General features: G+C 46.0%; 1 protein-coding gene and 1 long non-coding RNA gene across 4 annotated transcripts in view; one reads left to right on the forward strand and one right to left on the reverse strand.

Annotated features, from left to right (window-relative positions):
- The window catches only part of LOC140502789 (uncharacterized), a 52,323-nt gene extending 31,186 nt beyond the window's left edge, over positions 1 to 21,137 (reverse strand). Inside the window, exons 1-5 of one of the 3 annotated variants that reach the window (XM_072606791.1) lie at positions 20,679 to 21,137; positions 18,666 to 18,755; positions 13,909 to 14,035; positions 13,474 to 13,569; positions 4,174 to 8,745 (exon numbers count right to left, since the gene is read on the reverse strand). In XM_072606791.1, the coding sequence (XP_072462892.1) occupies positions 6,944 to 8,745; positions 13,474 to 13,569; positions 13,909 to 14,035; positions 18,666 to 18,701 (2,061 nt within the window). In that variant the 5' untranslated portion in view covers positions 18,702 to 18,755; positions 20,679 to 21,137 and the 3' untranslated portion in view covers positions 4,174 to 6,943. The other 2 variants (XM_072606790.1, XM_072606792.1) reach the window with 2 other exon arrangements.
- Positions 8,740 to 14,399, forward strand: LOC140502809 (uncharacterized). The gene is made up of 2 exons (XR_011966574.1): positions 8,740 to 9,938; positions 10,315 to 14,399. It is a non-coding gene; the product is annotated as an uncharacterized lncRNA (long non-coding RNA).
- Positions 21,138 to 25,895: the final 4,758 nt, after the last annotated feature.

A 25,895-nucleotide genomic window follows, 5' to 3' on the forward strand; every position in this document is an offset into this window, starting at 1 on the left:
ACTAACAAAACTGGTTTTTGTTACAAAAAACAATTTTTTCCCCACCATTTTTTAGTTTCAACAAAATTCAGATTAAAAATTGCTTTGCCTAATACCATTTCTGGCTCACAATGGTCACTCAATTTTTACAATATAAGAGAATTTTAGTATAATTTAGAAATATACCAATAATACAAACAGTAAACTTCAGATGATATTAGTTACCTTTTCAAATTATCACATAAAAATTATTGTTAAAAGGTTGGGCTTACCAAGTGTAGAGGGTGGTTGGCTTCTGACCTCATACTTCCCTAGCCCATCCCCTTTTCTCCTCTCCCCACAGCTGAGAGCCTGGTTGTGTACTCGAGGTTTTGAGAAGAGAGGTTCATTTTCTTGCCTAGAGGGGTGGGCTTCAGGGTGCCTAGGGCTGTTGCCAGTGGGGCTCTTGATATAGCTCCTATGCCTGCCCCATAGGTAGGGGAAGGTAACTCAAATTCCTTAACATTCTTCAGCACTCTCCTTAATTTGATCTGGATGAGAGGAGTTAAGAGAATCTGCTAAAATGTTTTACCTGTAGGATGCCTCAACCATCAGAATGATACTTAATAGTCAATTTTCTCACCTTGACCTGTGCACAGGGTCTCCTGGTTTCTGTGGATATATGTCTCTTATTATTTTACCAATGTTACTGGGTTCCATGGCAGCAGCCAAGAATTGAGCATGTTCTCTATCTCTAGCTCTTTCCCTTCATTCTCTTTCCTCTACTGCAACTAGATCTCTGCTGTTAGAGACTTCAAAGGCCATCTCCAGTAATTGGACTTGAGATGTCTGGGGTCCCATTGCCAATTTCTGCAGCTTCCTTCTAATATCTGGGGCAGACAGATTAATGAAATACATGCTAAGGATTGCTGCCCCTTCTACAGAGTTAGGATCTAACTTTATATACTTCTTAATGGCCTCTGCCAGTTGGTCTTGGAAAAGGGCAGGGTTTTCTTTTCTCCCTGACTAATTTTCCTAATTTTTAAAAAATTGTAGTGCCAATGCCATGTTCATAGCACCTATGGTGGCCAGGAATATCCTGGCACAATTCTGAATTGTGAAATACAACAGACTCTCCACATAGAAGACAGAACCAAAGCATTTATTCAAACACCAGAAAGTCAAATTCATCATAGTAACAAAAATCTATACACAATAACAATACAGAGGGCAACACTATCCCCAAGCCTTCCCCTGGGTAGGCTTCCCACAAACCAGCTCCCCTAAGTAAAATCACAAACAAGCTTTTTCACTCATGCTAGCCAGCTGCCTGCATCCTTCCTAGCTCTGACTGGTCTCATGACTAACTTCCTCTCAGCTCTGTTCTAGCTCTGCCTCTTCCTATTCCACCTGTTCAGTAAACTCCTCCCACCACAGGTTCCATGTGACTCAGACCCCCATGTGACCCAGCCAGGTCATGTGGGCCTATTAATGAATGGGAAAGATGTTCCCATTTAAATTACTATTACAAAAATGTATGTGCTTTTGAAATGCAGTTCTTAGGCCTTCTAACAGGCAAATTATCATATGATCTTTTTTTCCCCTATACTCACTCTTTTGATAATCCCATCTTGGGTCACTAGTGGAAAGAGCAGATGTTCCTGGGGGGTATTTTGTGGGGTCATTTCTAGACAAATGATCCTCCAATTACTGGACTTATTCCTAGATTTTCCTCTTCTTCTCAGTGGTACAACAGGTGGAGAAGAAGAAATGCAAATCACACCAAGAAAGCTCAAATTGTAGGGAGACATCCCTAAAACCCTCAGCAAACTTAGTGGGGTCTTTGGAGTATTTGCCCAGTTTCTTTTTAAATTGAGTGAGATTTAAAACAGAAAAACGGAACATACACTCTAAGGGTCCCAGTAGGCAAGGCAGGCACTTCCCTCAGGGGAAAAAGCCCTGAAGATGCTGTGGGGACTTGGAAAGAGAGATAGGAAGTCCTGTTTCTTGTAAGGAAGGAGCTGGGGTGTGCTAGCAGAACTGGATTAGACTGCAAGTCTGGGGGAATCCAACTGGCAAGGGGAAAGACCAGCTGGCACTTGAGGAGAGGTAAGGGTCTGAGGGGGAGAAACTGAAGTGATGGCTGTGGGGATGCGCTGAGGCTGGGACCTAAATGAGCATCACCTGGGGTGAGGGGCCAGGGAAAGAGATGCAGGGTAGGAGAAATGGAAGGTGAAGGAGGCAGGAAATGAGGGGTGGGCTAAAGAGGAAAAAGGGAAGGGAAACCAAGGGAAAGGGAGTGGCCAATAAAGGGGGGTAAAGGGAAACAGAGGGTGCCAGGAGAGATTAGGGAGCAGGAGAGGCTGGGGGAGATTGGGGTGGGGATAGGAACTAGAAGGGTGGTGGGAACAGAGGCAGGGAAGAGGAAGGGGCCAAAGCCGTAGGGTCCAGGGGATGTTTAATTGGCCCCCATTCTCCCTTTTTGGGGTGGTTCTAACTACAAGCATCTTATAAACAGGATCCTGAAAGAGCTTGACAAAAGCCATTATGTAGAGTATTTCTACTCATTTTCTTTCTTGCTGACAGTATAATTCTAACTGTAAGAGAGTATTATATTGTAAAGTCTCTAAAATGGGCCATACTTCTTGGTCCTCCTGGTGATACTGAGGCTAAACGGTATTGCAAAAGAACACCCGACTTTTCTTTTTAAGTTCTTTAGAGAAACTAAATTTTTTCCAATTTTGTAAAAGACAACCCAAAGGCAAACTTTTAGGAATTGAAAAGGATTGACACGTTACAGGCATGGCGGGGTAGAAGTTCTTCCCTCCATAAAGGAGGATCTGGGAGTAAGCCTCAAGAAACAAACAAACAAACAAAATCCCCAAAATTACCTTAAGTTTTCCCAGTTCCCTAGGGCCAAGAGAACTGGGCCTAGGTTTCCCAAAAGGGTGTCTGTCCTTGTCCTCTATGTTTCAGAAGGTGTGCCCAGGTCCATGGCCTTTAACATAACTGTTGGACCAAGAACCTGAGAACATCAAGTGGAGTGCAAGACAGCCTCCTTACTGTCTGACCTAATGGGACCTAAGAGGTCAGGCCTGAAAAGCATCCCCAGAATGGTTGAAGACCAACCCCAACTGTAGGGTCAGAAGTGGATAAGGAGAGGGGGAGGCTTACATATCTTCCAGTCTTGACTGGAGAAGAACATGAAATTAGCATTTTCCTGGTCTCAGGGAACCAAAATGTTGAGGTTTAGGGGTGCTGGAACCCCAAAATAGGGACTTGCGGGTCCTGCCTGAAATGAATTTGAGCCAACCTTTCTTTTAGCCAAAGAAAAACAAAGTTTATTAAAGATCTGCCATACTAAGTATACTCTTAAGGAATCTGAACATTTGTGACGCTTATATTGACAATTAGGTCAGACAGAATCTGAGCTGCAAACTCAATATTAATTAGCCATGTGATGTGGAGGCAAAAAAAGGGGGGGAGGGTTGTAATGTGTTTTGGGGATACATTAGAGGGAGGAGAATTTCCAAGAATATGGACATGATAATCCCATTGTATAGCACCTGCATCAGACTTCCTCTTAAGTATTGTGTTCATTTCTAGGGACCTTGGTTTAAGGACTTTGAAAACCTAGAGAGTGTTTGAAAAGGACAAACAGCATGGTTAAAGATTGTAGTGAGTAACAATAATGCTGAGGAAGAGATTTCTCTAGGGCAAGATCATTTTAACTTTAATTTATATCAAAGATCATACCACTTTAATGTGACATGTATACTGTTAGTAAAGTGGGTCCCATCAGCACCTCAGCAATAAGCCAGGGTCTTGAACATGATTTACTTATTAGGCCAGCAGTAACCAATAAATTGGGTCAGTGGCCTCTCTTGATAACCAAGAGGACCTTTGAAACCTAGGTGTGTCTTCCTGATTGGCTTGACTATATCATTTGGACCCCTCCTGGCAAGGCAATCCCAACTGGTAGACATTTTAATGGAGGTGGCTGGAGTTCTCATCTTCTCCCAATTATTTCATTGTGGTGAGATCAGGACTACTCCTCAGATGATAGGATTCATGGGAAGCTGGGGAAAGTTGGCTGGTCCTTAGATGTGGTTAAGCTCCCCTCTGACACTTAGGGAGGCCAGGTGTCACAACTAGGTGGATAGACTGCCAACCTTGGAGTCAGGAAGACTTATTTTCCTTAAAAAAAGAGTGGAGTGAAATTTTCTTTACTTTTATTCTAAGGCACCTCTGAGTCTGGCCTAACCAAACATCAGAGCTGCCCACAGTAGACCAGTTGCACAGATTACATGCAAACACATCAAGAATGTACAAGACAAAATGCATACATCTAACACACAGTAGGCACTTCAAAAGTACCTGTTGGCTGACTGATGGGTCACATGCAAAAACAAAAGATGCTGTGTTGCCTAGGATAGCTGTATGCAGGATTAATGGGAGTGTAATAGAGACTGAGCTGGATGGGGCACCAACAGAAGAGTTTGCATCCCAGCCCTGCTTCTTACCAACCTGGTGGCCTTGGGAAGACGCTTAAACTCTGGGGACCTCAGTTAGCTCAGTTATAAAAGGAAGAGGTTGTACCAGGTGATGTAGAACTGGAAGTTTCTAATATGAACCAGGAGAAAGCTAGACAGAGTTGCAAGGTCTGGTGAGGAAAAAGAAGGACTATACAGTGGCTTTTGTTTTTCTTTTGTATCTCTGCTCTTCTGAATGTGACGTCTTTGTCCAAAAGCCAATAAGAGGTCAGAATATTAAATGAAGGGGATTGTACAATCTTGACATTCTCACTATAAATGAAGCTAGAAGACAGCAAGAATTTATAGCTAAATGGAAGGATGGCTCATAAGCTTTCGATTAAAAGTTTAAGAGGGTAGCAGTGCTGGTTTTATGGTGTGCCCAGAGGCAACCCAAATCTTCCTCTCCAATTTCTTGGGATATTAGGTCATTTTCTATTGCAAAAAGAGCACCATGGAAATAATTGCTACTTCTTTTTGCGAAAGATGAAGTTTCCATGGATAACTCAATATGACTTCCTAAGGTAACATCACCCTATCTTTTGGTGACTTTTATACAAAATTGGAAATATGTAAAGATGGCATAAAAGGTCAGAAATACAGATCTTTAAAAAAAAGGAATGAGAGAAACTAGATATTTAGACCTGACTGAACCCTTACACTTACAGATCATCATGCCTTGGATGACTTTAAGTCATTTGGTCCAGATAAAATGCATCCGTAGGTCCTGAACAAACTGGCAGATGTGATTATTGAGCTACTATTAGTGATCTTGGAAAGACTAGGGGAAGAGAGGTATTACAATACTGAAGGACAAATGCTGTTTCAATTTTTTAAAACGGGGAAAAGATCAGAGTCTACAAACCATAGACCTATGTGACCTTGACTTCGTGAGCTTGACTTTAATTCTTAGGAAAATTCTACAACAGATGATAAAAAGAAATGGTTAGTGAATATTCAAAAAAGGAAGGTGGTGATCACAAAAAGCCAGCAGGGCTTTATCAAGAACAAGTCATGCCAGAGTAACCTTGTTTCCTTTCTGGGCAGGGTAACTAAATTAGGAGATGAGAGGATGCTGTAGATATAAATTACCCACATTTTAGCAAAGTGTTCGATAAACTATCTCTTATTATTCTTGTGAAGAAGATGGACAAATATGGATTGGACAATACATTAGATGAATTCAGAACTGTCAGTAGCCAGACTGGTAATTAATCAGTACATGTCAACTTGATTTTCAGTGGTGCTCTCCAAGCGTTCTTTTTTTTCTTAAATGTTTTATTGATTTTTTTTTAACATAGCTGTCACTTCCCATTAACTCCTCACCCTACTTCCCAACAGAAACCTCCTTTATAACAAATAAGTAGAGTTAAGCAAACCAAATCAAGACACTGGAGATACAGGGTCAAGAGAAGAAAGCAGTAAGCAGGATGGGATTTGTTGATGGGGCTAGAGGAAGTAATTCAAAGAGAAAAAAGTTTCCTGGAGAAAGGAAATAGATGGCCCATTGTAATGGGGGCAGCAAGCTGAAGACAAAAGCTGAATTATTAAATGCCCCTAGGAAAGAACTGAAAGGAACCAGATTCTTATATTTCTGAGGAGACTAGGGGTCCAAGTATGAGCCATAAAGAGTATTTAATTAATTTTCAAAAACTCTAAAGATTTACTATGTAAGCTCAGGGTTCTGATTCTGGGTCATGGGGCACCAATACTTATTTGCAAAGTAGACATGACTGAACAATAACAAAACAAAAAAAAATTGGAACATCAGAAGGCAAGCATGAAGAGAAAGAAGGTGAAGTAACACTGGAAAGGCAGTTAAGGTTAGCCTAGGAGAAGCTCCAAATGGCAGAGAAGTTTGTATTTTACACTAGAGGGAAAAGGGAACTACTGAAGATTCTTGAGTGGGAGAATGACATAGGTCCATGCTTCTGGATGATTATCTTAGAACCTGGGTAGAGAATGGATTGGAACACAGAGAAATTGGAAGTAAGGAGATTAACCATGAAGCCATTGCAACAGTTCAAGTGAAGGATGATAAGGGCATGAACTAAGGTGGTGGCTATCTGAGTAGAGAGGAGGATCAGATGCTAGACATGCTGTAGAGATAAAATCGACAAGACTTGGCAATGACTTGAAGAATGAATGGAATGATGGGCACAGAAGAGCAATCAAGGAATAGAGATAACTTCCTCTGTGATTATCACGGAAAAGTCCAGTGAGCTCCTTTCAGATTGGAACAAAGTTCTCAGGAAATTAATAGTGAATCATCTGCTGCAGAGGTGGAGGTTAGGGGAGGGTGGTGACTAGGGATGTGAACAGAGAGGAAAAGGTTTGGAACAGTTGTTGTATGAAATTAGATGAGAATTTGATTTGTCTACAGGGTTTCCCTTAGGTCAAAATTTCTACTTTCTGGAAAAGTTTTCTGACTAAAAACCTCAAACTCATTTCTTTCAAAAGGCTCTACCTTCATAAAGCCTGTCTCCAGTGTGAATTCTGTAATGTTGAGTAAGCTGTTTGCTCAGGCGGAAAGCCTTTCCACATTCATTACATTCATATGGTTTCTGTCCAGAATGAATTCGCTGATGTTCAGTAAGTCCTGTCCTCAAACGGAAGGCCTTGCCACATTCATTGCATTCATAAGGTTTCTCTCCAGTATGAATTCTCAGATGTCCAGTAAGTGCTGTGCTTTGGCTAAAAGCTTTCCCACATTCATTACATTCATAAGGTTTCTCACCAGTGTGAACTGTCTGGTGTTGTGTGAGGTTTGCTCTTTGGCAAAAGGCCTTCCCACATTCATTGCATTCATATGGTTTCTCTCCAGTATGAATTCTCTGATGTCGAGTAAGCTGTGTACTCTGGCTAAAGGCCTTCCCACATTCACTACATTCATATGGTTTTTCTCCAGTATGGTTTCTTTGATGTTCAGTAAGACCTATGCTCAGACGGAAGGCCTTCCCACATTCCTTACACTCAAAAGGTTTCTCTCCAGTGTGAATTCTCTGATGTTCTGTAAGTGCTGTGCTAAGCCTAAAGGCCTTCCCACATTCTTTACATTCAAAAGGCTTTTCTCCAGTATGAATTGTCTGATGTCGACTGAGTCCTGCACTCCAGCGGAAAGCCTTTCCACACTCATTACATTCATAAGGTTTCTCTCCAGTATGAATTCTCTGATGCTCCATAAGCCCTGTGCTCAGGCGAAAGGCCTTCCCACATTCCTTACATTCAAAAGGTTTCTCTCCAGTATGAATTATCTGATGTTGAGTAAGCAGTGTTCTTACTCGAAAGGCCTTCCCACATTCTTTACATTCAAAAGGTTTTTCTCCAGTATGAATTCTTTGATGCTGAGTAAGTCTTGTTCTCTGGCAGAAGGCCTTTCCACATTCCTTACATTCATAAGGTTTTTCTCCAGTATGAATTCTCTGATGTTGAGTAAGTCCTGTTCTCTGGCAGAAGGTCTTCCCACATTTGTTACATTCATAAGCTCTCTCTCCAGTATGAATGCGCTCATGTTCAGTCAGTCCTGTTCTCTGGTGGAAGGCTTTTCCACATTCATGACATTTGTAAGGTTTCTCTCCAGTATGAATTCGCTGGTGTACAATAAATCGCGTGCTTAGGCTGAAAGCCTTCCCACATTCCTGACATTCATAAGGTTTCTCTCCAGTATGAACTGTTTGATGTTGAATAAGTGCTGAGCTCTGGTGGAAGGCTTTCCCACATTCATTACAAACATGAGTTTTCTCTCCAGTATGAATTCTCTGATGTCGAGTAAGTTTTGAGCGCTGTCGGAATGCTTTGCCACATTCATTACATTCGTAAGGTTTCTCTCCAGTATGAATTCTCTGATGTTCAGTAAGTTGTGAACTACGGCGGAAGGCCTTGCCACATTCATTACATTCATGAGGTTTTTCTCCAGTATGAATTCTCTGATGTTGTCTAAGTTCTGCTTTCTGATTGAAGGCCTTTCTACCTTCATGACATTTAAAAGGCTTCTCACTAATGTGAATTGTTTGGTACTCCATAAGGCCTGAATTACAAGTGAAGGGTTTCTCACATTCATTATATTTGCCTTCTCCAAAGGTATCATATTTACAGGTACTCCTTTCCTTATTGATCTGAAGAGTTTCTAAATTAGCTTTAAGTTTCCATGCTTCTTCTAAGTTGGAGACACATATATCAACCCTTGTTAGTGTTTCCTGACAAGATTCTTTAAGAGTAATGCCCAAATTTGGAGCTGAAAATACAGTCTCCCAACCTGAAAGAAAGAAAAAAATGATTACTTCTATATCCTGCTACACAGAGTATTGATTTCTGTATTGATCATCAAGAAATGTGATTGGAAAACTTTAAAAAGAACAAATAGCCACAATACAATCTTATATTCCTAGGGTAAAGGAAAGTCACAATTCTTCAAATGCTAGAAAAATAAGAATTGCTATTATCATTGAAATCAGGTATATTTTATGGAGGCAGCTAGGTATACAATTATGTCCTTAAAGTCAGGAAGAAATGAGTCTAAAAATCAGCTCTGTGATGTTGACCACGTCATTTAACTTCTATCCATCTCATGCAACTCTCTAGGACTGTCACAGAGTAGTTGTGATTTGTGTTGGTGGAAGGAGTTTCCTACACTTACAAAATCAGAGATAGCTTGAGTTTGTACAACTTATACACACCCTTTAACACCTGGGCTGTCATAGCTTCTAAGATTTTTTTTAACATTCAAACTCACCACCACCTTGGGAGGTAAGCCAGGTTTTATATATTCTTGTGGGGGTGGGGTGGGGGTGGAGGGGAAGCCATCAGGCGATCAGAGTTAAATGACTTGCCCAGGGTCACACAGAGAGTAAGTGTCAAGAATTTGAGGCTGGATTTGAACTCAGTCCTCTGACTCTAGCACACATACCAGTGCTCTATCCACTGTGCCAATTAGCTGGCACAGTTTTTATATTTTCTAAAAGAAGAAACTGATGCTCAAATTGGTTTAGGGATTTGCTCATGATCTCGTTGCTAATAAAGGTCAAAACTCAGATGTAAAGCAAAGTTTTTTTGGTTTTTGTTCCACCCCAAGGGCCCTTTTCACTCTCTCATAGCACCTTTTAATAAAACCAAGTATATTTATTTTGCCAAGTTCTAAAGGGGCAGAATTTGAATTTTTAACTTCCAGCATTTTTTTGGCCATGCCATGGCATCTCTCCATGATGGAATAAAATTGCTAGTTCTCAAAATGTTTAAGTAAAGGATGGATGACCAGCAGTTAGGGGTGATATAGAGAAGATTTCTTCATTGGGTGGGAAGTTGGACTGAATTGTTACTCAAGTTTTTTTTTTTTTTAAAGTTAAGATTTTAGGATTCTAATGAATCTTTATTCTTCTTACAGGTAAAGAGGACATGGACATAGGGAACAGCAGGAGCTTTTCAATTCTCCAACTTCTCTGGTCTCCTTGGGTGAGGAGAGAGAGAAAAAAGAGAGAAACAGACAGATATAGAGAGACAGAGATGAGGAGAGAAAGAGAGAGAGAGAAAGAGAGAGAGAAAGAGAGAGAGAGAAAAAGAGAGAAAGAGAGAGAGAGATGGAGAGACAGAGAGAGAGAGAGAGAGAGAGAGAGAGAGAGAGAGAGAGAGAGAGAGAGAGAGAGAGAGAGAGGACAGAAACAAAGACACAAAGGGGGAAATGCATTTCCAAAGATTGCAATTGAAAGATAAATTGAAAGAAATAAGGAAACTAAAAAATAAATCCTTCAAAACTGTGACAGCACAGGAATATGACAAAAGGAAAGTAGCAGATAGAAGCCCCATATAAATGTTTTCATCTTTATTACAGAGAAGGAAGATGGACAGGATCTCCAGGGAAGAAGCCTCCCATGGCTTGACCAGGGTTGAAGCAGTCATCTCACTAGTCCTGGACACTTATGCTGATGACAGTAAATAAAGAGGTTGAATGGTAGAAAACCAATTCATGGGGCATGCTGCTGGAGATCTCCCTGTAAGGTGACATCTACTCACTAATAACTGACTTTGGGTCCTACCTCTCAGCTAGTTTCAACTCCCCTACCTTATCAATCAGTTACCCCAAATCCTCACATTTTATTTATCTTAAAGCAAAGAATGAGAGATTGTATCAAAGCCTTTTTGAAATCCATGTTTAACATTTCTACATCCTTCTCCTGGTCAACCAGTATCTACACTATTCTACTGGGTAAAAACCAAAAAGGGAAGGAGGTTAGTCATTGATACTTTGTTTCAAACTGTCTATCCATAGGCTCTGATTGCTGCTGTATGGAGGAAGGGAACATCTCCAGACAAATCTGTATCAAGTCTTACTAGATCACTTGGGAATCTATACAACATGGCTTTAAGCTGAAAGAGGAAGGGGAGGATGAAAATCTCTTACACTTATTGGCCACGCTAGATAGCAAAGTGAGCAGCCAAAATAAAGGCAAAAGAGCTCCAGAGCTCCAAATGGAGATGCTCAGTAATTTAAAGGCAAGCTGAGAGAGGAGTCAGCACTGACCCAACTTCTGCATGTCCACAAGCACACACTACTATGCACTCCACAAGTCTTCCCAGGCCTTTGCCTGTGGGGGAGCTCCTCTCCTCCCAAGGGACATTGTACATTGGCCCACTCTTCTTTTAGTTCATCTGTTAACTGTCAATACCTCAGGAAACTGGAAGATCCAGATGATATGACTGATGAGCCACAGTGAGTGGTTTTTAGAAGTTATTGGGAATAAGATGGCACTGAAGGGAGAGAGGGGCAAATGTTTTCAAGATTAGTTAAAAGGGGTAATGAGTGAAATCCATAAAATGAAAGACTAGAGAGTTTGATTTTGATTCTGTAAAATTCCTGAGGATATCATTGAAAGGACATTCAGTAAATATCCAAGATGTTGCTTGCTTCCAAGATCAGCCTAGCCAAGCTTGCAAAGGCGCATGGACAGTAAGTTGGTCACTGATGATGAACCATTTGGTCTGAATAACCTGGGAAATCACACAAGCAAGTGATTTAATATCTGCCTTCATTTAGACAACAAAATGAAAGGAAAATCTAAAGTGATCCTTAGTCCCACTGGCCTCCTAAACTTCTGACAGCAGAGAAAGGGGAAGAAGGCACTGAGCACTATATGGTTTTCACGTGGTGTATAATGGAATGCCAGGTATAGTGGGATAAACTGGGCAGCCTCATCTGCTAATGGCAAGGAACCAAACCTGTTCAACTGGGACATTTTCACAAAAAGCAAAAACAAATATGAAATAAAGATAAACCCAACGTAGGCATCTCAGGATGACAAAATGCTACTGAAACTCACTAGTTTAGAAAGAACCAGAGGCAAGAACGTGAAAAGGACAGATTTGATAAAAAGGAGGATATTGCCCTGGAGGACCAACCAAAGTAGAGAAAAATGCAGAAAATGATTCAATGGGAGAAAGATTTTGAAGAAAAGCAGACAAAGGCCCACGTGATCACAGAAAACTTAACTATCAGGCTGACTAAAAACTGTAAAGAAAAGAATGGCAAAGCAAATCCCAAAGCAAACGTCTAAGGGATGCTGGAAATGAAGAAGTTTGTAAACAGATGAAACTCACAGAATGCCAACATGGAAAAACAGGAGAATTAAGTTCACCAGGGCAGTACATCATTTTCAAGCTTCTCAGTTAAAAAGATAAGCAAAGAATCACAGACCTTGGAAGACGAGGAAGGAAACTGAGGCAGACAGTAGTTAGGAGACTTGCTTGGGGTCATACAGCTAGTGGTGTCTGAGGGGGGCCTGGAACCCAGGTCTTTCTGACTCCACGTCTAATCTTCTACCTACTACACCATGCAGCTGCCTTCTTAGTCTGTAGGGCAGGAACTTGGGAGGCATCACCAAGTAGTGGAAAATGTACTGGCTCCGGAGTCAGAGGTGCTAGGTTCAAATACTGCCTCTGAATCTTGCTACCACTTGTGTGACTTGAGGAAGTCAGAACCTCCATAGGTTTTGGCTTCTGCATCTGTAAAGTAAGGGGGCTGGCCTCCATGCTGTCTGGGGTCCCTTCCTGTGATCCAATATCATGGTTTGCAGCGTGGAAAGGAGTAATGCAAGGCTTCTGGAGTCCATGCAACTGGGGCTCAGGAGGCACCCATGTCACTGCTGTGACTGCCTGGCCCCCCTCTCTGAGCAAACCCCTAGGAAGACCAGGTGAGTCAGTCTGCCCGCTGCTGACAAAGGGGATAAAGGCTGATGAATGGATGGTGGAGTGAAGGTAACCCAAGGGAAGGCTGTGACAGCTTGAGTAACTCATCAGGACATGAAATCAACTCTTGGACACAACCACATTCCATCAGAAGACATAGCATCCACATGATACAGTGAGCCTCTGGTGGAGCTGGGGAGACCCAGGCCCAGGTTACCCACTGCCTGTGGGGGTATAAGCTGGTGCCAAAAGCTACATGATGCTGAGATGCTGAAAGAAAATATGATATTCCCTCCCGGCAGCTTTAGGCCAAACAGCCAAAGGTTACAAACGCGCCCTGGGTTTGAGGATGGGGCTGGATCTGGGGAGGTTATCACTCTGCTTTCATGACTCATGGTCCAAGAACACAAAGGATGATGGGAAGACTTTAATCAAATGACACCCAAGAAAGAAAGCAAAGGTACCAGCACCATACCAAGTACAATTATGTACAAAAAGTTGTTACACAGCCCCATGGTCCCAAGGAGTAAAGGGTAGAAAAAGACAAGGTGGGCTTAGGGCAGCAAAGAGGGTGTCACCATTACTAATTGAGTCAGTTCAAAGTACTCTGCCCGAGAGACAAAGAATGAATCCCCGGGGATGGGCAGCAAGGCTAGAGGCTGGCTGCTGAGCACAAGGCAACCCCAGCGTGAGCAAAGGGAGGAAGCCCCTTCTCCACCTCATTGCCCTTCTCCACAGGCCAGGCACCTGCCAGGAGAGGCAGCTGGCCCCATCTGGAAAGAGCTTCTCATGTGACTGACTTACTCACCCGCACAGCTGCTTCCTGGGACATCTCCCTTGGGCATCCAAGGTCCTTCCCCCTTCTCCAGCTGGCAGATGACATCTGGACTGGACGCAGCAAGTCCTGCCCATTGGAAACAGAAGACAGTTGGAGGTCACAGCCCCCTCTGAGTCCACTCTTGGCCCTGGAAAATGGGTGTGCTAGGAGGGCTCAGAGGGGGCCCAGTGGCTTCCAGAAGGGAGACTTTGGGGGAAAAACTTGGCCCTGAGGGCACAGAGGATCAGGAGACCACCACCCTTTAAGCTCCCAATGTTCAGTGTCCAAAGTCAAGACCTCTCATCAGTGTCCTGCCCCTTGCCCCTCCTTAGCAAAGAGTTCACACTCCAGATACTCCACAGTATTTACTAAGGGAATGAAGCCAAGATTCTTTCCTGGGTGCCAGGGGCAGCCTGGGGTGCTCACCCAGGCAGACCAGGTTGTCATAGTTCTCCAGCATCACCTCCCGGTACAACTCCTTCTGGGTGGGGCCCAGTTGCCCCCACTCCTCCCATGTGAAGTCCACGGCCACATCCTGGAAGGTCACTGATCCCTGAAAGATCAAAGACATGTGCTCACTCAGGGACCATCCCTTATATAATGTGGAAGGAGGGGGCATTCTGGCAGGAAGCAGAGGGAGTGTCTCTCAGTGCCTGGGCTTCTGAAACATTTAGGGAGCTCCTGCTGTATGCATGGGCTGTCCTGGATTCTGAATCATGCAGCAAGATGGCAGTTACAGCAGCCCATGTCTCTACTGCACTTTCTTGTTCATTTAACTTGCAACAACCACGTGAAGCAGGTTCCACAAGCATTCACTTTCTCCTCAGAAATGGTGGTAATGGATCCAGGATGAGAAGGAAAGAGACTGATAGGGGAAAATCTTTGAAAAATAATAAACATTTATTGGTTGACTAGTATTTTCACTACAAATCTGAGAGTCCAAATCCTAAAGGAAATAGAAAAACTTCAGTGTGCCATTTGAATCCAAGGAAGGTCAAATGGGATGACCATGGGCACCTCATAGCAAGGGTGCAAAGAGCAGGAATATGTCCATAATGTGCTTTAGATGCATTACTTCTTTAAGTCTCATAAACACCTTGTGCAGTGGGGCCAAACAGGCAGCATTGTCCCCATTTTACAGAGAGCAATGTCTCAGGGAGCTTAAGTAACTTATCCACTGTCAGAAAACCAGTTTGTTCTGACTGCCCACGCTCCCTTTGTCAGGCTTCAGTCTGGGGGCACCAGCCCACACGTTCAGCTCTTGGCCCAGTGTCTTCCCACTTCACCAGTTTTCCAAACATAAGGGATACACTTGGAACCTGACCCAGAAGTAAGGGGGCAGGGCAGGGGTATGTGGGAGTGGGGAGTGCAAAATGATTGAATAGTTTCCAGTACAAATCCTGAATTCACTTTTGTCAATGAAAACTAAGTTAAAATCAAAGATGACAAAAGCAAATCTAACAGGCAACAGACTGAGTACAGCAGTGACCCTTCTCAGGGGTGTGATGGGGTGGCATCTGATGCCTGCCAAGGGCGGTGACCCTTCTCAGGGATGTTATGCGGCGGTGTCTGATGCCTGCCAAGGACCACCTCTGGCGTGCTCAGCCATGCAACCATCTCCCATGGGGAAGCTGCACTGTGCCCTTCTAGGGAAAAGTTTTGTAGGGTTTTTAGCAGAAATGCATCTTGTACTTTGTCCAAAGCTTCAGCATCTAGTGAGATAATCATGTAGCTGAGGATGCTTTATAACGCCATGCCAGGAAAATGAATTGCTTCCATTTGAATTGTCCTAGGAAGATTCTAAAGTTCCCCTGGTCAGACGAGGTACCAGACACTGAGATCCTTTCTTGAGCTGAATTGCCAAGCATTCAAACTCTACTGTAGAGAGCACATCTCCAATGGGCTGGCCACACTGTTAGAATGCCAAACATCTACTTGCCTAAAGACTATTTTATGGAGAACTCACACAAGGCAGGCAGTCACATGGAAGTCAGAAGAAGTGATACAAGGATGCTCTCAATGTCTCTTTGAAGAACTTTGGAACTGATTGTGAGACATGGGAGACGCTGGCCCAGCATGGCATGCCCTCATCAGAGAAGGTGCTGGGTGCCCAATGAGGAAGCACCAAAGAAATGAGAGATACACAAATTTAGGGCCTTCTCCATTGCAAATGTTCTTATGGAGTATTTGTGTCCGACTTGTGGTAGCGCCTTCTAAGTTCATATGGGTCTGAACAGCCACAGTTGGACACACTGTACCTCGACCCCAACACACTGATGTCATTTGGGTCCTCTTCAAGAATGAAGGATGACAACCAGGGAGTTTCAGGAGCCCGAGGCTGCCAGGCTACCTAAGAAAGAGGCGAATGGCCTAGGTGGGAAATGGAGTAGGTTCCAGTCCCTGCACCCATCAGTGCTGGGATCAGAGCCAGGAGTAGCCTCTGCATTTCCAGTCTGGGTGAGGGAAGGGGATCCAATCTTAGAGAAAAGAAGAGAAGAGAAGAAAGGACACTGGTGGAAAGGAAGATTTGTTATCTTGCTAGTCTACTAATGTTGATGCCACACCAAGAAAAGTAAAATTTAAACTGACAAATTTTTAAGATAAAAATTACATGATGGGGGAGGAATCATAGTGGATTCCACCCTGAGGAAGCTCAACTGAAGTCAGTGAAGGCCCAGATAAGAATGTGGCCTCTCAGGCAATCTGGACACACCGCAAGCTTCTGAGACAATCACTGCACTGAAAAACAACTTGGGACCCATGCAGATCTCGGCTGTCATCATCTAGGGATCCCCAAGAGATTCTCTCCCTCCTTCCTTTCCTCCCTCTCACTTTCCTTCCTTCCCTTCTTTCCTCCTTCCTTCCTTTATCCCTCCTTCCTCCTTCCTCAATGAACTCAGGGCCTGGATCAGTCTTTCACTCTATTCCAATCCCCAAGCATATACTAGGGCCTTCCGTGTACATACTGATGCTCTATCAAATACTCTAACTTCCTAGGTCCTCAACTTACTCAGTTCTTAAGACATTATAAAGAAAAACCACTTTGAAAGACGTGAGGACCCTGATCAATGCAGTGACCGGCCATGATTCCAGAGGTCTGACAATGCCGCATGCTTCTCACTTCTTGCCAAGGTGGAGGAGTCCCCAGAACCCAGCCTTTCTGAGCCCTTTATTTTTTCCCCTACCCCATGTTTTGAGGCCTGGGGTACCTTTTCCCTTCTTTTCCTTCGAAAACTTTTTCATTTTGCAGATAAGGAAACTGAGGCGCAGGAAGATTGAGTAACTTACCCCAAGCCAAAGAAGCCTTAAGCATTAGGGTCAGGACATGAGCCCAGATGCAGCCCAAGGCCTGGCCACCTGGGAGCTTTTCCCTGGCTCAGTCATGTAATCCCACCTCAGTTATCAGCATTCGCCTCACAGAAGAGAGGAGGTCAGCTTTGGGAGGAATTTTCCAGACCAGAGACCATCCAGTATCACCCCTTCATGTTACAGAGAAGGGGCAGATGAGTAAGCCAAGGGCTCGGGGTCAGCTGGTGGAGGGAGCAGGATGGAAGCCCAGGCTCCGGTCTCCCAGGTTTGGGATCTTCCCACTGGACTTCTGCTCTGTTCTAGGACCACACTTTAGGAGGGCCAGAGGAGGGTGATCAGGGTAAGGAAGCATCTTGGGCCTGCTCTCTCCCGCTCCCTCCAATTCTGCCACAGCTCCTCCTCAGGGGCTTGAGGGGGATTCAACAGGTCTATTTTTGGAGACTGCCATAGAGGGAAGATGCTTGGCCCCACTAGACATATTTGTTACACAGAGGAAGAGGAGTGATAAAAAGATAAAATAAAAGTTTTTTAAACAAAGAAAAAGGTGAACAAAATGAAGCCAGACTAAGGAACTTTCCAGCTGCGTGGCCCCAAGCAAGCGACTCCCCTTGTGTGTCTGTAAAATGAGGATAATATTAGACCTTTCATCCAGGCTTGCTTGAGCCTCAGATGAGCTAACATGTAAAAGGCTTTGCAGATCTTAAATCATTGTATGATGTTGTTGATCTTAAATCATTGTATGATGGTGTTGCTGTTAAAATGGGCCAAGAAAACTTTAAAAACAAGGAGTATGGGAAAGCGTATGATGTGTTTAACTATAAAGACGACCCTAACCACATCTCACACGCTCCTCTGAAGCACAAAGTGTCAGGGAAACAGGATTCTGGGAGGCCAACATGGCTGTTCCACCCTCATCCAAGCAAGGGAAAAGCCCCAGGCCCAGTCAGACACCCGGCCCTCCCGAGCATCTTCCCCAGAGTCTTAGTTTAACCACACATGAGCCAAGTCAGCAGACTTGCCAGTGCTCATGACCTTGGACCATCAGGCAGGACTTTACGTGCAACAGCCCTGAGGGAGGGCAACAGGCATAGCAGTTACTAGGAACACTGCTTTACAGAAGAGGAAACAGGCTGAAAGGGGAGCCCAGAGGCCCACAGCTAAGCAAGGGGTACAGGTGGAAACCCATCCCGTATCTCCCCGGTACAAAGGCTCTTTCTTTCTGAGCAGACCCCATCCCAGGGCAGCTTTCCTTTCCCTCCCTCTGCCCTGAGGCATCTCTGGAAAGATGAAGCCCAGTCCCAGGCTGGATGCCTTCTCCCTTCTCTGGGCCCCTGCACTGTGCCTAATGCCTGAGTGGGGATCCTCTCCGGTCTTGGATGGGAAGAGGAGGAACCAGGAAGGCTTTTGCGGGGGGCCTTCAACACTCACTATCAGTGTGATCAGCTTCTCACCTGTGGGGGGCGGGGGAGGGCTGGAGAACACTGGCTCTCCTCTGAGACCCTGGGAAGGTCCCCTACACTCTCTGGGCTGCAGAGGAGATGCTGCTATCTGGAGGACTTCCTAACGGGGAGCTTGGGGACGCACAGGCTGTTTGCTGCCCGGGCCATCAGGCTCCTTCCACTTGCCCCAGGACATGGCAGGCTGGTTACCCCAACATGGGAAGGGGCACACTGGGAACGGTTGGCTGGGGGGAGTTGCTGGGGCTGCTACTCCCAGGCCCTGGTCGGTCACTTCCCAGCTTTGGGCTGGTGACTCAAGGACCTCAGTATTCCGGATTAGAAGACAAGGAAAAGAAAGAAAGAATGAATCCGATGTGCTCCCTCACATTCTAGGCACTGTACCCACACTTCATGAATATGGAACCGGCCACTTACCTGGTGGGCCCTGGCTATTAGGAGCCCAGAGGTCATTCTGGCCTTTCTACCTCTCCTCTTTGGGAAAAGCCAAGTCCATAGAAGACAGAGCTGGAAAAGGAAAGGAACACCCAGTGTAGAGTCAGTCCACAAGTGCACAGTAAGCTATAAATGGAAAAGGACTAAAGCAAAGGCTGGGAATAGAAAGACTTCTAAGAACTGATCCCATCATTCTGCAAAATAATTCTGAATTAAGCTGAAAACAAGTGACAAAATGTTCCTACCTTTTGGCCCAGAGATGTGCCCAGAGGTATGGCCCCAAATACTCTCACAGCCCTAGTACGTGACTAGAAGCATTGGCTGGGGAATGGCTGCTTTCTTTGTCTTCCTTCACGACTCAGCTCAAAGCCCACCTTCTGCAAGGAGGCCTTTCCCTTGCCCAGGCCCTGGATACTAATGCCTTCCCCTTGCAGATCACTCTGTCCATACCCAGTTAGTGTAAAATAAAAAACTGGGAAGTTTTCTGGGCAAAGAAACCAAGCTTTATTAAAGTCACAAAGGGAATGGTCTACAGTCCACCCAGTATGGCCTGAGACCCCGAGCTACAAATTTAGAGCTCTTTCGATTCACAGTCATGCAAGCAGACCACCCAGTGCCAGGTGTGCCCTTTGTTACAGGGTTGACAGGGTTACAGGGTCAGGGCAGCCTCCGGGCGATCTAAAGCTGCTCAGTACATTTAAACAGAGGTGATTACCATGATTACATACTTAATACACACCTCATAATTCAAGTTCCCAAGATATAGATCATTGGTCTTTCTGGTTTGCTTCATGAGGTGCGCACCCTCTCCCCCTTAGGCTGTAACTCCTTAGGTGCAGGGTCTGACCTTCCCTGTCTTTGTACACTCGGTGCGCACGGCTGTGCCTGGCACACAGCAGGCCTGGGGAGATGGTGAACCATGCTTGGAGTGGATGGTTAGTACACCACGAGGCAGGAACACAAAGAACTGGGAGAAACTTGGCTAGATCGCCAAGAACGGGTGCAAGAGGAGGTAGGAAACAAAGCGCTTGGAGCCGATGGCTTTGGCCGTCCAGGGGGAGACCGCTGGCCTGACCGGGGGACAGGGGCGCCTGTCTTTTTACTCTTATCCCTAATCCCAGAACTGAGCCACGGATCGCTCACGGTGCGCTTCCTGGGATCTAACCCAAGGTTTCCTTCTGGGGAGCCCCAGCCAGGGCGTTCCCAGAGGCCCTTTTCACCGAATGACCCCGGGCTCTCTCTGTGGCTGGAGGACTGACCTCCTCCAGGAAGGCTTCCCCTAACACCCCCCCACCCCTGGGGCACCCAGATCTTGTGGGCTTGTGAGCTCCCGGAGGGCAGGACCCGTGCTCAGTGCGGGGGGTGGGGCGTGCTTACTGAGCGACCCCCCACTGAAACCCTGCTCCGGGAACGTGACAGATTAGGGGAGCAGTGCCCGCAGGACCCCAAGGGTGCAGAAAGGCCCTTGGGAGGGGCGCTGAACACCCTGCCCTCTTCAGAAAGCTCAAGAGGGCCCTAAGAGCTGCAGGGGGAGCTGAGCAGAGATGCACCCCCAAAGTGGTGGGGTACAGTAGGAGGCGGGGCAGTGGGGAGCCCTCGGAGGGAGCTGAGCAGAGATGCACCCCCAAAGTGGTGGGGTACAGGAGGCCAGGCAGTGGGGGGCCCCCGCAGGGGTGGGAGCGGGGCAGGGTCCTTCCACCTGGCCTGGGAAGGGGACACAGGGAGCCCTGGGTCCTTTCCTACCAAGTACGTGGTCCCCCAGGGGACGGCGCCTGGGTGGGGCTACGGGGCAACCACGCCGCTAATTGGTTGCTAGGTCGCGCCCCCACAGGCCGACCAATGGGCGCGGAGAGGGCGTGGCACCGTGGAGTGCGCATGTGCGGTTACCTCTGGCACAGAGCTCCTCCCCCTCTCCCAGGAGGCTCCGAAACAGGGCGCCTGGCGCTCGGCACCCCCGCCGCCCGCGCGTCCGCCCGGCCCCCGGCTGTCACTCACCCCGGCTCAGAGCCGCAGGCCCGGGCGGCGGCGGGGAGGGAGCGGAGCGGGAGAGATTGCGAATGAAGAGGATGCGGAAGGAAAGGGCAAACGGAAGTTCCGTGTGTCTCCCCCCGCGTACCCTCTCCCGTGCCTTTGCGACATGCAAAGCCCTCTGGGAAACGTAGTCCCGAGGCTGGAGCGGTTCGTGCGCATGCCTTGTCCCGTAGCCCCGCCCAGCCGGCTCCGCGCTGGGCAGACGTGGGTGCCCCCCTCCTGATGAGTCGGCGGTCCCGAGCCTCTGACCAGCCTGCACCCCTCCTTCTGCCGCAGGCAGGCCCCATCTCAGCCAAGGACCTCGCAGGCTTCCCAGTGCGCCGCCTTCCTGGAGGATGGAGAAAGGATGGACAGAAGGATGGACAGAGGGAGGGACGGACGGCAAACAGCAGAAGCCCGGGCTGGAGGCGGCAGCTGCCCTTTGGCAGGGGAAGGGGCTGGGAAGGATCCCGGGGAGGAGGGAGGGCAGGAGCAGGGAAGGACGGTCTGGGGTGGGCACGGGGCTGGCCAGCCGCACCTGGCACCCCGACTGGCAAGGCAAAACTCAGCCCAAAGAGAATTCAAAGGACGTTAGCACGGCGTCGGGCTGGGGACGCCTGAAGCCAGTTCACACCCGCCTCGGAAGGAGATGCCAGGGCCCTGGCATCTCAGGGCCTCCCCAAGGGAGCAGGAGCACGGCAAGTCCCCGGTGGGGGCCGAGGACAAAGTGCAGGTGAGAGGAAAGGGGCAGACTTGGCGCGGCCTTCCCCGCCAGACCTCCCCCAGCACTGGGGATGAGCAGGGCCGGGCGCCACGAGGCCCTGAGTCACCAAGACTTCAACCCGCTTAACGAGGGAGTTTCCCCACCTTTCAAAGGGACTGGGCTCCAGTGGAAAGGCACTCCGGAGTCAGGAACCTGGATTCAAACCTGCCTCTGCTGCTTGGTGATGCTGTGACCCTGGGCAAGCCTTTCCAGCCCTCTCAGTGTGCTTCCTCATCTTGTACTGGACAGCCCCTGAGATCCTTTCCACCTCCGTATCTAAGGTCTGATGGAAAAATGTGTTCTCTGTTTCTGGTAATCCTTTGAGTCAGAGGGAAGGAGAAGATGCGAGCGCACTTACATGCACACGCAGTTTAAATCCTGCCCCTGCCACCTACACCCTGTGGGAAAGGCTTTACAGATACCTTATTTTGTCCTCCTGACAACCCTAAGAGGTAGGAGCCACTATGACACTCTGTCTCCATTTGATAAAATGAAGACAGGTTGAATGACTTATCCAAGGTCACAGAACTAAGAGTCCTCTGAGGTCCAATTTGAAGTCAGGGTTCCATGGATCCAGGCTGAACCATCCAGCTGCCTCTGAGGGAAGAGAAGGCTCACTTTGGCTGGCTTCTGGCTTCTGAATGCACTTACTTCCAGCTCAGTAACCAATCAAAAGTCCATGACCAAAACCAGTTACCAAATGTTTGCCTTTGTGCCAAAGTCCACGTAAAGAAGGGTTCAGTCACGCAATGCTGTGCATACCCATAAGGGCCAATCTCCATTGAGAGATGTGATAGGAATTTTAAACTTCTTTTTCCTAGTCTTTGTTACTGGGGTTCAGGGCCACCCGTCTCGTTTAGGAGGTTATTTGGCTGACTGAAGCCTGTCTCATGGGATGTTAATGTCAATCAAGGTCTCCAGACATTCTGAAGATAAGAAGCCGAAAGGGAGGAAAAAGGAATTGATTGAGTCAAGGTTTCCCAAAGTGATTCCATTTGCTTTCTTTGTGGAAGCATCCTAACCAGTTGTGACTCTGGTAATCTTTTGGCAAGTACATCACACCTTCCAATGAGCCCATTTGACATGTAAATCTCCTCATTCAATTAGCCATAGTAACCTCTGAATATAACCTGGAAGGCTCAATCTCCTAAACCCAGCCTTGAAAAGTAACTCCCTGGTATAACATTATCTCTGTCAAACTGTTTCTCCTTCCCCTGGTTGCTGTGGGAGGTTCTGCCTCCCTTGCGAAGTTTGTCAAACAGAAGTGGTTTCCCTGTCCCTCTGACAAAATTGAAACCTAGATAAGTGTTGTTAGAAACCTAGTAGAGATTCAGTCATTTTTCTGAGCTCTGAACCTGTGCTTAACCATGACAAAATCTAGGCTTTAACCCCTGGAATCTCTGTGCTTGAAGGTGTTATATGGCAGCAATTCTTACAAGAACCCAGTGGGTGTATTTTGTGAACACCAGTGGTACAGGGGGAGATCCCAGTAAAATTCACAGCCTTCTGCTAGCCTTCCATCCAGGGAGTTTCCTTATTTGTTTTAGGGGCTGGCTCCAGCAGGGGGCACTGTGGGATGAATGAGGTGAGTCATGGCAGGCTTTGATCTCAGCAGAGAAATCACCCACCCAAATCCAGAGTGGGCAGCAGGCTCTGTGTTCATGGGTGCCTGAGGTCCCAGCAAGTGTTTCCTCTCTGGGCCCAGGGGGGTAATTTCAGTGCCATGCTGCAGCCTGCCCCACCCACTTCTTGCTTAAGACTCTACCTCAGCAAAGCCCCCTGGCAATTTTAAAGAGGTATTTGAAAGATATATGTATATAAATAAAAATATATGTATATAAATACATATATGTGCATGCACGTATGTATGATTGTAGGTACACTATGATCTTGGCAACTGGTTCCATCACTTCCTGCCAAACAGAGAGAGAAACTTATCTAGGTTTCAGTATTGTCAGAAGCAGCATTTTATGTCCTTGGGCTCAAAGATCACTGCAACCATGAAATTAAAAGATGTCTTTCTTCAAAGGAAAGCAATGGCAAATCTGAACAGGATCCTGAACAGCAGAGATGTCACTTTGCCAACAAAAGCCCACGTAATCACAGATAGGGGTCTTTCGGCAGTATAAAGAAAGCTGAGCACCACAGAATCAGCACTTAAATTGTGGTGCTGGAGAAGACTTTTGAGAATCCCTTGGACAGCACAAGGGTGAAACCAGGCAATACTTAAAGAAATTCATTCATCCCATTCACTGGAGGGTCAAACACTGAAGGTGAAAAATTTTGGCCACATAATGAGAAGATGAGATTCATTAAGATAGACCCTGATGTTGGGAAAGATGGAAAATGGAGAAGGGCAAAGCAGAGGAGGAGATGGATAGTGTCATGGAAAAAACGAACTTTGAGAGATGGTGGATAGACAGGCTTGGTCTGCTGTGGTCAGGGGGTCACAGAGAGTCAGAAAAGCCTGTAATGACTGAACAACAAATCAGCCTAGATGGTCATGATGGCCACAAGACAATCAGGTTTCATTTAATGACTATGGTTTTCATTCATAGATTCTATAAGCTAAAGCCTTCCTTCAGGAGAGAGTGCATTGGTAGTCTCAAGACCACAAGGGCCAGTTGTCACAAGGAAAATCAGGTCAACTGAGGTACAGAGCTCTGAGCACTAGCAGTTTATTAGTTAACATGAATTTACTAATGAAGAGGGAAAATGGCTTCCTCATCAAGCTCAGAGACATAGAGGATGAAAGGCAGCCCCTGCTCCCTAGCCCCCCAAGCTTACGGATGGAACAAAAAACAGAAGGTGGTAGGTGGGGAAAACAATGAAAAGGTTAAAGCATCATCGGGGCAGGAAGAATATGATTGGCTGAAAGTCTGAAATGAGGGCTGGAAACAACCCCTCAGTTCATCCTGAAACTGTTGACACTTTCCACCTGGATCTCACGGAAATAACTAATGATAGATAATAAATTTCCTCTAATTGTACAAAGACACCTAGAGCCAAAATTTCCAGGAATGGCATCATCCTGGCTGGTAGAGATAACGACAGATGGCCTAGAATTGAATCAGGAGACTTAAAGGTATAGAAGATCACAAGTTTCCCTGACACAAAGTGAGTTATGGCTGGTGCTGAGATAATGATTCCTTTTGCAGTAAAGTGTCTTAAGAGAGCCCTGCACTTTTAAACTTAGCTCAGAGTTTTTCTTCAATTAAAAGGGACTGATAGGAAAACTGAGCTTTTGCATTTAACTGACAGTGGAACACTGAACTTTTGAACTCATGAGCTTCTTCAGACGATGATTATTGCTGGTCCTTTGTAAGTGGGTTGGATTTAAGTGAGGCAGAGCTGTGCAAAGTCACCAACCTCACTCTCTCCTCCAGAGTTCTCAGAGTCCAGTGGCAAGACACAGGTCAAGACAAGCCATGATCTCCCCCATTTCTAACTAATCTATGAACACACCCGTAACTGGCATATTTTAGGGTGCCCAAGTCATGGTTCCACCATTGTTAGCAAGAACAGATTACGCAATCAGAAGATTTTAAAAAGTAATTTATAGTCTAGTTTGGTGGCAATTTTGGCAGCTACCTCAAGACAAATAAATATGGATAAACATGATGTCTATTTCTATTATTTATTATAAATTGGAGATAATCAGAAAGAGACATTGCCTGGTTGGAATACATCCAAAGGACTATGAATATGATGGATTGGAGACCACATCAAGTGAGGATCAGTTGAAAGAAGTCAAGCTGCTTACCCTGAAGAGAAAATGTGGTGGGCAACCTGAAATACTCTTCAAATACCTGAAAGGTTATCATGTGTGAGATGAATCACACATGTTCTGTTTGACCACAGAGAGAAGACCTAGTGTAAGCTGTAAGAGATAGATTTCAGCCTGGCATGATGAATAGAGTCCTAATCATGGGCTGCCTTCCTAGAAGACTTTGAGGAAGAAATATTTTCAGAGAGATGCCTCTCCAGGTATGAGTCTGGCCCAGATGGCCCCTAAAGACCCTTCTAACTCAAGATTCTCTGATCAATTCAGTGACAATTTAACACAAGGTGGGCTTGGGTCCTCATTAGCATCCAAATGGACTTCATTAGAAACCTTTCTTGCTGTCATTGTTTGCCTTTTCTGGCAAAGCAAGACTCTTCTGACTTGCCTTGATGAGAGAATACACAGATTACCCATAATGCCTCTTGAATTGCTCCCTCATGTCCAACCTATTGGTCTCTGCACTGGAAATCATCACTGTGATGGGGGTGCTGTCTTCAGGACCTGAGCACTCCATTGATCTGTAGAGAGCATGTGACAAGCAGCCCAGATGCCTCTGATGTGGAACTGAGTTCCTTTCCCTTTCCCTTCCAGGCTGGCAGAGCAGGAGCAACCATGGGAAGTTTTGTAGATGGAGACTGCAAAGCCTCTTTCCTGC

This window comes from Notamacropus eugenii, chromosome 4 (genome assembly GCF_028372415.1).
Source record: "Notamacropus eugenii isolate mMacEug1 chromosome 4, mMacEug1.pri_v2, whole genome shotgun sequence".
NCBI lineage: Eukaryota > Metazoa > Chordata > Mammalia > Diprotodontia > Macropodidae > Notamacropus > Notamacropus eugenii.